This window comes from Lagenorhynchus albirostris, chromosome 20 (genome assembly GCF_949774975.1).
Source record: "Lagenorhynchus albirostris chromosome 20, mLagAlb1.1, whole genome shotgun sequence".
NCBI classification, from domain to species: Eukaryota; Metazoa; Chordata; class Mammalia; order Artiodactyla; family Delphinidae; genus Lagenorhynchus; species Lagenorhynchus albirostris.
This window is the reverse complement of record NC_083114.1, coordinates 51,058,455-51,071,092: the sequence shown is the minus strand read 5'-3', so window position 1 is coordinate 51,071,092 and position 12,638 is coordinate 51,058,455. Positions and strand designations below refer to the sequence as shown.

The following is a 12,638-nucleotide window of genomic DNA, read 5'->3' as shown; positions in this document are numbered from 1 at the left end:
CTGCGCTAGGTGAGCTGCCCAGGGACGTGGTGGGAGGGGGCCGCTGCCAGGGCCTTGAGGTGGCAGACTCAGGGTCCAGGGGTCTAGGGAGCACAGGAGACACCTCTGGAAGCACAGGACAGAGAGGGGAAGGTTTAGGCTTGAGTCTCAGACCAGCCAGTTATTGCTTCACCACTCTGGGCCCACTCTACTCATCTGCAGAATGGGCTGATGATACGAAAGGCTCCGGCCTCCAAAGAGCTTCTGTGAGTGAAGGTGCTCGTGGAGTCCTGGGCCTCCTTCTGGGCTCAGGATGAGGCTCTCTGAGCGAGCTCTGGCCTCCCCTCCACCCTGGGCTCTCCTAACTGCCCTCCCCTCTCTTACAGCCACCAGCAGCTCCGCAAAGCAGGAGAAAGGTGAGTTTCCCAGCATGCTGGAGGGCGGAGTACCCCCAGATGGGTACCCTGGAGTCAGAGGCCCCACCCACGGTAGAGGCCTTGGCCGGCCGGGGGAAGGGTGTTGCGGGTGAGTGGCGTCTGCTGCTAGACCACTGGAAGGTTCTGGACCCCAGCCTCAACCCCTGCAGGGCCCTGGAGGGTTGGAGAAGAGAAAGCTCTGCAGGAGGTGGGAGTGGGCGGGACAACGGTGGGGACAGTGACGTGGGGCAAGGAAAGTGCTTGGCTTCCCCTTGGGCTGTGTGTGGTGGGGGGGCGGGTATTACCAGCGGAGGCGGGCAGAGGGCGTGTCCCGGGCAGGTGTACCCCAATCACTCTGAGTGCCTGATCTGTAGCAGAAGCCCCTGGGGTGGGTGTGACCCCAGGGCAGGCTGGGGGCATTCTGGTGGGGTGCCTTGGCCCAGGAGGAGGGCGAGTGAGAGAATGAGGAAGTCTGGGCTCCCCCAACTCCCCCCTCCCTGAGGTCCAGCAAAGGGGAAACTGCCTGACTCTCAGAGGCAACAGGAAGGTGTCAGGGCCCCTCTCTCCACCAGCCGCCTGGTGTAAGAGCCAGTGAGAGGGGAGGCTCCCGGTGGCCGTCCCTCCTCCCCTCAGCTTTGGCCGCCTCCGTCTTTCCACTCCCCTTCCTTCTCCTGCCCTCTCCCCTGCCCCCACTTCCAGCCCTGTGACCCTTAAAGTCAAGGTGGTCAGTCACCTCCTCCTCTCCACATCTCTGCAAGGGCGGCTGCCCTTCCTCTGGTCTCGTCTGGACCTGTAACTTCCCTGGTCTCAGGGCTGCAGCTGCAGCCGCTTCTATTCCACTTAAGGGTGGACCTCACTTGAGTGCCGCATGGGCTGAACTATCATTTCCTTATTTGCTTTAAAAACAAACACATCAAAAAAAAAAAAAAAAAAAACACATCATGGTGTTTCCGCTAAAAGGAGAACTGTGCAGGGCCCTGGCCTCTGGGTCTCCGGGAAGTACCTGGGCAGGGCCGGTCCACCCCCCTCCAGCCCCTGACTTCTGCTCAGACTCTTGCCCAGCAAGTCCTGCTAACTAAACTCCTAAGGAGCCGACTGACACATCATTCATTCATTCATTCATTCATTTATCCAATCATTCAGTAATTACTGGTTGAGCATCTGTTTGGTACCAGGTGCTGCTTGAGGCCCCAGGATGGTGGGTGCAGAAACAAAACAGACATCCCTGCCCTCACGTAGCTTACATTCTAGTGGGGCCGGAGGGACAGATGATAATAAAAATAAGCACATTCTACAGCGTGCTAGAACGTGATAGGTCCCAGAGAACAGCAAGCAGGGAAGAGGGGAAGGGAACATGGGTTGGGGGTGGGGAGGGAGGGCACCATCTACTGGGAAGTCATCACTGAGAAGGGGACACGCCAGCAAGGACACGAAGGAGGTGGTAGAGCAGGATGTGCTTGGACAAGGGCCTGCGTGGCCAGAGCACAGAAGCAGGGGCAGGGGAGTGTTGGATGAGGTGGGGGGGCCCTGTGGGCATAGCAATGGGAGGGTTTACAGCAGAAGGGTTGACCTGATTTACTCTTCCTGGGGTCATTTTGGCTGCTGTGTTGAGAAGAGATGGGGTGGGGATGAAGGCTAGAATCCCAGAGAGCCTTTAGACTGTTCCCGGGATCCAGAGGAGAGATTGGGTGATAGCCAGGAGGCCTGGCAAGGTGGTCAAGGTATATTCTGAAGGCCTTTGCTGATAGATGGGATGGGATGGGAAAGACAGAGCTGTGGAAGATCACTCGGGGGGTTTGGGTCTGAGCAGCTGGGAACTGGCGAAGCCAAGGGCAGCCTTACAACTGATTACTACTAATGGGAACGAGAGGTTGGGCCTGAGATATTGGGTGTTAAGAGCCAAGATTTTGGAACGTTTCTGTGTATTTTGAAATCCCCAAGGATCATGGCAAGTGCAGTATTGAGTGTAGCAGGAACCAGGCACAAGAATCTTCAAGGGATGGTGGGCATTTCCAGGTAACTGTAACCCAGAGGGGCAGGGTGCAGTGTCTGAAGACATGAGGTTCAAGGCTGCTGTTTAGGGAGGGAGGAGGGAGAGTGGTCCAGGAATAGCAAGAGGATGCCCGCCCTCGCCATCCCAGGCCAGTGTTGGGAAGGCTGTGAGGACCCGCCGCCACCTGAGATACCACTGGTGCAGGCACTGTGTGGGGGAGGGGAGGCTGGTTTCCATTAGGTGTAGAAGGTGAGATGTGAGAGGAGAGCTTGAGGGTTCCGGGATTTGGTGCAACTGAGCCTACCAGCCTTCCAGAGGACGCAGGGGGAGGTGGGACATAAAGGGGGACTTTCAGAGCCCTAGAAAAGGTGGGGCAGGAAGATGAGGCCTGGGGTCTCCCGTGGGGCTGCCATGAAAGAAGACAATGTTCGGGGTGGGGGGCTGGGGCGCGGCCAGTTGAAGGACAGATTCAGAGTGCAAGTGTGTACAAAGGAGTCTTGATAACTGTCCCCTCCCCCCACTCCTGAAACCCGCTTCACTTGTAAGGGGGCTGTGCTAGTTTCCTGGGGCTGCTCTAACGAAGTACCACACAGAAATCGATTCTCTCCTGGTTCTGGAGGCTTCATCTGAAGGCTCACCTGCGGGCTGTGGTAGTCCTTGGCGTTCCCTGGCTTGTGACAGCATCACTCCAAACTCTGCCTCTGTCTTCACATGGCCTGTGTGTGTGTGTGTCTTTGTCTCTTCTCTTTAGGGCCCACCCTAATCCAGCAAGGGTTACTGAAGTCCATCTGTACGGACCCCATTTCCAAATAAGGTCCCATGCACAAGTACCTGGGGTTAAGGCTTGAATACATCTTCCTTTTTGGAGGACACAATTCAACTCTCAACAGATGGGCTGCTTGTTCAACCCTCATCAGATCCCTGGGCCCGAGCTCAGGTCTAATGAATTGGGCCTCCAGGGTTGGGACTCCAATCTCCAAGCTTCTGGGTTATCACAGAAACAAGCTAGGGAGAGGTAGGGGCGATCCTGAAGGGCCTCCAAGCCCAGCTGGACGGCAATCCACTGCCCGGCCTGGGCACAGCCCTAAGCCGCTCGCTCGCTCTTTAGTGACAGCGGGAGGCTCTGCACAGCCATTCGATCACCCCAGCCCTGGCTGGCTCAGCTTCCGGTCCCCGGGGTGTCCTTGTCGCTTGATCAAATTCTGAGTGTGCCATCCTATCTTCAAATGTTCAGACACAGATGATGAGTTTGTAATTAAATGATAGACCCCTCGTTATGGGTGGGCTAGATGCATAAACTAAATAATCAAAAGGAAAGACCCACACAGGTCTTGTTAGAATAAAAAGTGAGTGCTCTACCCTGTAGGGCACTAAAACCGAAAGTGGCTTCTGTCTGTGAACTTATGTAAATCAGGCTTCTATTAATGGCCATCGTAATGGAAATGAAGGTGGGCCAGCTTTTTCTTTCCATTTTTGTTAAGTCAAGGTCATTTCCCCACAGTGAAGGGAGCAACAGTGTCATCACCCTGAAGCCTGAACCCACATTTCCCAGGGGGTGGGGTGGAGGGGAAGATTCTGGCCCCAAGAGCCGTTGACTGTTGAGCCCCAGAGTCACGTTGACGAAATTGTTGGTAGCAGTTTGCAAACTGGTGCCCTGGAGAGTAGATTAAACTCTAGATAGAGCTTTACTTAACTTCAAAGATTTTGCATGAAGGAGTGTTTGAAAAAAAAAATAGTATGAGGGCTTCCCTGGTGGTGCAGAGAGTCCGCCTGCCGATGCAGGGGACGCGGGTTCGTGCCCCGGTCTGGGAGGATCCCACGTGCTGCGGAGCGGCTGAGCCCGTGGGCCATGGCCGCTGAGCCTGCGCGTCCGGGTCCTGTGCTCCGCGGCGGGAGAGGCCACAACAGTGAGAGGCCCGCGTACCGCAAAAAAAAAAAATAATAAATAAAAATTCTGGGTATTTCACATGAATAGAATCATACAATATGTGGCCTTTCGTGTCTGATGTATTTCATTCAGCATAATGTGTTTTTGTGGTTTTTTAAATTTATTTATTTATTTGGCTGTGTTGGGTCTTTGTTTCTGCGTTAGGGCTTTCTCTAGTTGTGGCAAGTGGGGGCCATTCTTCATCGCGGTGCGTGGGCCTCTCACTATCGCGGCCTCTCTTGTTGCGGAGCACAGGCTCCAGACGCGCAGGCTCAGCGGCCATGGCTCACGGGCCCAGCCGCTCCGCGGCATGTGGGATCTTCCCAGACCAGGGCTTGAACCCGTGTCCCCTGCATTAGCAGGCAGATTCTCAACCGCTGCGCCAGCAGGGAAGCCGCAGCATAATGTTTTTAAGGTTCATCCATGTTGTAGCAGGTGTCAGTGCTTCATTCCTTTTCATGGATGAATACTCTTCCGTCATGTGGATGGACCACATTTTGTTTATCCGTCATCCATTGATGGACATCTGGGCTGTTTCCACCTTTTGGCTGTTGTGAATAGTGCTGCTGTGAACATGTGTGTACAAGCATCTGTTAGCGTCCCTGTTTTCAATTCTTTTGGTATATAGCTAGGAGTGGAATTGCTGGGTCGTGTGGTAATTCTTTAACTTTTTGAGGAATTGCCAGACGAGCATTTTCTTAAGGTGCTTGTTAAGCGTTGGTTTCCTTCTTCCTCTTTGGACTGTCTCATCTTTAAGAGACTGCCTAAATTTTATTCATTGTTAATCTGAATTCAAAATTAACTGGGTGTCCTGTATTTTTAGCTGCTCAGTCTGGCAACCCAGAATATACCACATGAAAATAAAACCAAATACATGGATGAAATTGTATGGTATACACTGCAAGTAGGGTAGAAGCTCAGACGCGAGGCGGAGGGAGCAATCCAGAAGGCTGCCTGGAGGAGCAATCAGTCAGTTAGGCCACTAGGCTCATTAGGCATGTGTACTGAGGGAACTGGCTAGGGGGAGGGCATTAAAGTCTCCCAGCCACACCTGTGCTCCCGCCCTCTCCCACCCTGCCAGAGCCGGTGTCCCAGCTGCAAGCTGACTTCACCCTGTTGGACAGGGGGTCAGGCCTCAGGGTAGAGGTGTTCTGCCAGGCATCCTCGGGCAGCCCACCCATCACCTACAGACTGGTCAGGAGGAACGGGCACATCCACATGCAGCAGACTCGGAACCCTGGGCAGCCAGCCAACTTCTCCTTCCCACTGAACCAGACGTCGGACTGGTTCCGGTGCCAGGCTGAAAACAACATCAGCGTCCAGCACACTCCCTTCACACTAGTGCCCCCAGGTGAGAGGGCCCCTTGGTTTCCAGAGGGGCAGCTGGCGCTTCTGAGTAGGTCAGTGGGAGGTGCCAAGAGCAGGGACGGGTGCCCTGACGCAGCCATGCCTACCCTGGCCTGGCCTAACGGAAGTCCAGCCCAGCTGTCCCCCGCCTCCTTCACAGGAGAGCTGCCCCAGGGACCCACCTTCACGCTGGCTGCCTGCCTCATCTCCATCATAGCCGTCTTTTCTTGGAAACTGAGCTGGACCAAGCAGATCAGGTAGGAAATGGGTGCTGGATGTGGGGGAGGAGTGAACTGCTGATGGCCTATGTGGACCAACGGGGGCCCTGGCTTGGCAGAGCCGGTGGTGGTTTGGTAGGGCAGGGCTGCCATTGGAACCAAGCAGGACCCTATGGGGCTTTCCCAGGACAGATCCCTCCTCCATATCTTCTGCTGTAGCTCCTCTCTGAAGTACCCAGATAACAGTATCTCAGGCATATTTCCTGAATTTTTCAGATGCTAAAACCCACGACCCAATGGAAGAAATTAACTACTTGAGGATCATGGGTTCGTAGCCCAGGGGCCTTCTGGTGCCTAAGGATTGATAATGTTAACCTCTGTGACACCAACCAATCAGAGAATTGATCACATACCCTGCGGCTCCCCTCCCTCACCTGGCCGATAAAAGTGCTTTGCTGAAAGCCCTCGAGGAGTTCGGAATTTGGGGGGGCAGAGCGCCCCTGCCCCGTTCCCCTTGCATGGCCCCGCAGTAAAACTTTCTGTGCTCCAAACTCCAACATTTTGTTCTGTTTGGCCTCACAGTGTGTTGGGCACATGAACTTGCGTTCGGTAACACCACCAGGGCAAAGAAAGGGCCGTATGGCTTATGCATGACTTGCAAAAGTTTACTTAGGGCCTACCGTGTGCCAAGTGCCCATGGAGCACGTTGGCGGCTTTATCTGACCCTGACCATGCTCTAGCCGCCTTGTCGTGGAGTCCACTGCCTCTGGGTGGGGCTCTCTCCAATACTCCCTATTGGTCTGAGGAGGATGGAGCCTCCGGGGCACCAGGGTGGGCCAGGGGCTTCTACCCTCCATGGAAACCCCGTCAGTCTTTCCAGCTGGTGACCGGAGGCAGGGGCCGGACCTCCTGGGGTCCCCTCTCGAAGGCTATTACTTCACTGACTTGTAAAGTGACCAGGGCCTTTGTGCTGTCCAACCCTGGGCACCGCAGGCCTCTGTGTGCCCCACCTGCCTGGCCTTTGGCAGTGGTCACCTCTGCCTCCGAACTTCTCACCTCCCCTCGTTCCTAGGACACTTCTGTCTCCTGGTCATCCTCCCCGCCCCTCTGGTACCAAAGCTGTCTCCCCAGAATCACACCCCTGTCCCTCCCTCGAACAGAAACCAATTACTCTTATCTAAGTTTCAGGAGGAAGCAGCAAACAGAAAAAAAACAAGAACCAGTTAGAACCAACTAGGCTCAAGATGGCGGAGGATTCGACTTCCAATAGATCTAGAGCCTTACTACACGCTCTATACGTTAGCTAAATGACACACCCACCAGCACCAGGACAGCTGGCGATCACCATGATGACAACCAGAAAAGCCCCTATGAGAACTGAAAAGGAGAGTTGCATCAGTTCCAGGTCCAAACCACACCCCTGTTCTTGGATAACTCATGAATATTCCTCCCACTCATTCCAAACCCCTCCCTTTTACTCCAACCCTCCTATTTATTTGGTGTCTCCAACTGAATTGGGTTGAGTTGATTTGCAAACTAGGTTCCCGCTTCTCCATTCTTTGGCCATTGAAGAAAGCTGGTGCTCTTCCAGTCTCAGCATCCGTTTTGTTATTGACTGAGCAAATCAAACCTCCCTGGCTGAGACAGGGGGTCTCAGCCCGAGCTAGGACCCCAGTGTGGGTTTGGTCGACCAATTCACTAACACCTGGCCGGCCTCTTTGGTGGGCTTTGTCCAGGAGTCCTTGGCACTCTCCTTGTCTTACCTCTGCGCCCCTCCCTCCCAAGTCTGTCCCAGAGGCTAGGCTCATGGGCGAGCCATGTCAGCTCTCTGAGCCTCAGTTTCCCCTTCTATAACAGGGGGTATACAGACCAGGGGCCAGTACTTGGCCTCCAGGTGATTCAGTGCCCCCACCTTATTTCGTGGTGTGACTAAGCCTCACGCCCCTCCTCCTGCCCAGGGCACTGATGCACTTGCCACCAATAAAATTCCTGGAGGCCTTGGGAGGGGGTGGCTGGGAGGTATGCTGGCTTAACCTGGAGTCTCAACTCCTTTGTCATCAAGGTCGTGACCAGAAGATGCAGGCTGGGCAGAGTCCCCAGGAGAGCCCTGGTCCTTGTCCCCTATAGAAGGACCCACCATTTGAAGAAATGAAATGAAGAAAAGAATGAAGAAAAGCCCCACCAGCCTGGATTCTTGGAGCGCTGGTGTTCTTCATCAAATACTCATGGTGCTAGTTTGAGGGATTTAGGATGGGGGGAGCTGTAGGGGGAAGGAGAGGTCCATAGGAGGACGGGGCTCTGTGAGGGCCCCTCTCCTCACCGCTCAGCAGCTCGTCACCGTCCATCCAGGTCTGGGGAGACGGTGGGGTAGATGTGAAGGCCCAGAGGCACCAGCCCACCCAGGGCCACTGCTTCCTCCCCCACCCCTGCTCCCCTCTTCCCTGGAGTGGCACCCCATCTCCTGGTGGCCCAGTCCTCTGGCTCCACTGCTCACCTGTCACCGTCCCATTCACCTGGAGGACTCTGGGCCCCACCTGGCCAGCACCCCCTCATTAATCTTTACCTGCAACTATGATGTCTGGAATTCCTCCCTGCCGAGTCAGCCTGAGGCCCCTGGAGAACCAGCCCCCCTCCCCACCCACACACACCTAGAGCCATCCCAGTTTGGACGCTCTGAACCATTTCCGGAAAGAATTGTATTAAACTCTGCCCCCTGCCGGCCACCCTGGGAACTTCGTTTCTGTCTGCACACCATCTTGGAGCCTGGAAGTCGGCCCTACGCACGGCCCTACATGGCCCTGGGGCCGGGCCCGGCTCGGGAAAAACTGGGAGGGGCGGTGGTCTCGACCACATCCCAGGCTTAGCTCCAGAGAGGAGAAAAGAGTGACAGGCCATGCAGGGAGGGGTCCAGGCTGTGGCCTGGGGTTTAAGTAGAATGGGGGAGAAGAGAGGAGGTGCGTAGGAGCCTGGGTCTTGGGCAGATGGGGCCCAGACGGCGTCTGGCGGGGCTTCCTGGAGGCGGAGGCGGGAGTGCAGGGGCAAAGAGTGGATGGAGCAGGGGGGCGGGCCCTCCTTGCGACCCTCTCTTCCTGGGGACTCTCTGGCCCTTTCCAGTCGCCCTGCGGACCAGTAGAGCAGAGGGACGAGACTCCGGCCGAGAGGTGGGCTGGACAACGAGTCCGCTGCCGCTGGACGGATGTCGGCCGCTGGAAGCGCAGGCCGGGATGTCGGGGTAACCCTGCCGCTCCTGCACCGCCGCTCGTCTTGGGCGGACTTTGCCCTCGGTCCCTGGGGCGGTGCTGGCCACGCCCCTGGGGAGGAGCCGGGCAGGGGGCGGGGCGGCGGGCTGGCTCCTCAGCAGTCCGCGGCTGCGGCGGCGGCGTCGGCGGCGGCTGCGACGGCGACATGGAGAGCGGGGCCTACGGCGCGGCCAAGGCGGGCGGCTCCTTCGACCTGCGGCGCTTCCTGACGCAGCCGCAGGTGGTGGTGCGCGCCGTGTGCTTGGTGAGCCGGGGTGCGGGGCCTCGGGGAACCGACTTCGTCGCCAGGCCGGGGGAGTGGGGCCGCTGGGAGCCTGAGAGCGCGACAGGTGGTGGCGGCCGAGGCCCGGGGGTGGGAGCGGCGCGCGTGGGGCGGGCGAGCGGGGCCCGGGACCCTCCAGCCCCTCACCCCCCGGGCCCCGCCGCCCCCCGAACCCGGGTCCCGCCACCCCCCACGTCCCAGCCCGGGCGCGGAATGGCCGGGCGGCACCGCGGGGAGCAGGCCCGTCGCCCTGCTGGCAGTGGGAGGAGTTTGAGGCGGCTCCAGGACAGGTGGCCGGCACGCCGCGACTCCCACCCTGGGGGAATTCATCAGGAAGGGGCTTTCCGAAGCCACGTGGGGTGCGTGGGGCTGGGGGCCAGCCTGGCGCCCTGATATAGAGTCTCTCAAGAGCAGCCCATGGGTCTGCTTCCCCATCCAAGATCAGGTGACCCCAGGATGTTCCCCTCCATGTGAGCTGGCTGAGCGCTCCAGTACCAGGTTACCGGGGTGGGGCGTTGGTGGGAGGTCCCATGCTCTCGGACAACCGGAGCCCAAAGCTGAACAAGCTGTTAGCCAGCCCGCAGGCAGAGGGCTGGGCATGCGGCGCCCACACCACACCTGCCCCTGCCTGGGACTGGAGCCCTACGCGTTGCCCTGGTGACACTCTCACCCCCGCTCTGCCTGACTGTGGGGTCTGACTCCAGGAGCAGATGCCCACGTTTCGGGATGGCAGTGCCAGGAGTCAGGCTGGCACACTGCTCCCAGCATCCAGAGTTACGGCTTCATCTCCAGCTGGGGGTGGGGCCTGTGACTGCCAGCTCCAGAGCCTATTGAGAGGGCCTTGTGCAGGCAGGCAGGGCAGGCTGGGGAGAGGCCTGGGCCGGTCCCAGAGGGAGCCAGGCGTCCAGACTGTCCCGGGTCTGCTGACATAAGGCAGGGGTGAGCGGTGGCCTTTCAGTTTGGGGCGGAGACGGGTGACGTGAGGCTTTTCGCAAGGGCCTGGAGCCCCTCCCAGCGTTCTGGCTGGTACACCCCCTCGACCCCCACCCCAGTACATCCAGGGGTCTGCGTGCAGAGCTGTGTCCACAGGCCTGCTGGGCAGACCAGCGTGAGGTGCTCTGTGTGGGTGGGACCCACCGTGAGCGGGAGGCCAGCTGGGGTTCCCTGGGAGGGCAGGGGCCAGGATGCCAAAGAGCCCAGAATTCCTTGTAGGAAAGAAGCTGGCCAAACTGGGGAGCCCAGCAGGGAAGAGGTGGAGGGGGCTCCAGGAGGTGGGGGTCTGGGGACGCTATTTCGGCTCGGAGGCATGGCTCTCCTGAGGTGGGAGGAGCCCTCCATCACTGGGTGTTTAGGCAGAGGCTGGGTGCTGTAGAGGTGACTCAGACAGGTGATGGGGGTGAGACTCCAAGCTTGGGTTTTTATGACTTTGTGACCCATCCTGTTTAAAACTCACTGAAAGTGGGAGTGCTTTAGTTTGGGCGATTGCCCTTAATCTTCAAGTACCTAACCACCAGTACCCATCCTCCAGGCAGACAGCTGGGCGGGCAGTCCCCTCCCAGGAGATCCCCTTCACTCCCCACCATCCCCAGTCCAGGAATCCCCGGCCATGCCCCTCGTGACTTGTGACTGGTGTCTGGAGGTAGCCCAGGAGAAGGGAGAGGGAGGGGCTCGCTCCCCAAGTTCAGGAGGGGCTGGGACACCGACCTGGAGCACGGGGGACAGCAGGGGCAGAGGAGGCCCCACTCTGTGTGCCACCTGGGGGGTTTGTCCCACGAGGGTAGCAGTCACTCAGCGCTTCCCCTGCCTCCCCCTCAGGTCTTCGCCTTGATCGTGTTCTCATGCATCTTCGGTGAGGGCTACAGCAACACCCACGAGTCCAGACAGCAGTACTGCGTGTTCAACCGCAACGAGGACGCGTGCCGCTTCGGCAGCGCCATCGGGGTGCTGGCCTTCCTGGCCTCGGCCTTCTTCTTCGTGATCGACGTCTATTTCCCCCAGATCAGCAACGCCACTGACCGCAAGTACCTGGTCATCAGCGACCTGCTCTTCTCAGGTATCTGCCGGCTGCACCTCCATTTGATCTTGGGGTGAACAGGAGCGGCAGTGGTCCCAAGAGCTCTAGGGTGCTGTGACCGCAGGGCTTGGGAGGGGTGGGAGTAGCCCCAGGTCCCCAGACCTCCCAGCAGACCATCTGCTGAAACCCTCCGCAGCTGAGTGGGACTTGGAGCAAGGACTCCCAGGATAGCCTCTTGTCCCCACCCTGGCTTCTGCATCAGTGCCCTTTCCACCCCCGGAGGCTCCTCCCTCCAGGAGGTGCCTGCCCTCCTGCCTGCTCCGTGGAGCTGACCCTGCCCTCCTGGCCTTCTCCCCAGCTCTCTGGACCTTCATGTGGTTCGTCAGCTTCTGCTTCCTTGCCAATCAGTGGGCAGCCACCAAGCCGGAATACGTGCTGGTGGGAGCCGACTCGGCCCGGGCGGCCATCGCCTTCAGCTTCTTTTCTGTCTTCTCCTGGGTAAGTGGACCAGGACGGGCCAGGGCCCTGGTGTCTTTGGTGAAGGGTGGCGGAGGGCTGAGGAACCCAAACCTCGGGGCTCTCTGCAGGGCGTGCTGGCCTCCTTGGCCTACCAGCGCTACAAGGCCGGAGTGGATGACTTCATCCAGAACTACGTGGACCCCACTCTGGACCCCAGCACGGCCTACGCCTCCTACCCAGGCGCGCCTGTGGACAGCTACCAACAGCCGCCCTTCACCCAGAACGCCGAGACCACAGAGGGCTACCAGCCGCCCCCCGTGTACTGAGCTGCGGCCGGGGATGGTAAGGGGAGGAGGGAGGGCGCCTGGGGGGCCTCCCCTCTTCCCGGACTCCTCCCCCGAGGCTGGTCTCCCAGAGCTGCCGGCCCCGCTCGATCCACCTGGGGCCTGTCGGAGCTGACGCACGGCCTGGAGAGAGAGCCTCTGCCTCCTCGTCCTGGCTGCTGGCCTCAGAGCCTCGCCTGTGCCCCAGGGGGCTTCACCTACCACTCCTCGAGGGCATTTTTTAGGGAAGGGTTTTTGGTTGGATGGGTTTTGTCATTGCTTTTAATGATCCCCAGCCCCACCTGAAGTAGCTCCAAGGGCCCGATGTGCTGGTTTGACAAGTGCCTTAGCTTCTCCCCAGCCTGAAGGAGCCGGGCCACGTGCAGGCCTCGGTGGCCACCGCCCTCTGGGGGTCTCTGCCAAAGATGAGGCTGTGGGGC

The 12,638-nt window shown here is 58.6% G+C and overlaps 2 protein-coding genes across 2 annotated transcripts; both read left to right on the top strand.

Moving 5' to 3' along the window:
- Positions 1-5,350: 5,350 nt before the first annotated feature.
- On the top strand, positions 5,351-8,603 carry C20H17orf99 (chromosome 20 C17orf99 homolog; the record flags this gene model as incomplete). The annotated part of the gene is made up of 4 exons (XM_060135756.1): positions 5,351-5,666; positions 5,823-5,919; positions 7,063-7,285; positions 7,943-8,603. Coding segments are annotated over 3 exons (468 nt in total), but the record flags the coding sequence as incomplete, so codon positions are not given.
- A 622-nt stretch (positions 8,604-9,225) lies between these two features.
- On the top strand, positions 9,226-12,635 carry SYNGR2 (synaptogyrin 2). The gene is made up of 4 exons (XM_060134976.1): positions 9,226-9,384; positions 11,218-11,455; positions 11,775-11,914; positions 12,004-12,635. Exons 1-4 carry the CDS (start codon positions 9,286-9,288, stop codon positions 12,199-12,201), a joined length of 675 nt encoding a protein of 224 aa, XP_059990959.1. The 5' UTR covers positions 9,226-9,285; the 3' UTR covers positions 12,202-12,635.
- Positions 12,636-12,638: the final 3 nt, after the last annotated feature.

Coding starts and splice junctions, on each gene's coding strand:
- SYNGR2 (XM_060134976.1), top strand. CDS start 9,286: ATGGAGAGCGGGGCCTACGGCGCGGCCAAGGCGGGCGGCTCCTTCGAC. Junction 9,385..11,217: donor TGGTGCGCGCCGTGTGCTTG/GTGAGCCGGGGT, acceptor CCTCCCCCTCAG/GTCTTCGCCTTGATCGTGTT. Junction 11,915..12,003: donor TCTTTTCTGTCTTCTCCTGG/GTAAGTGGACCA, acceptor GGCTCTCTGCAG/GGCGTGCTGGCCTCCTTGGC.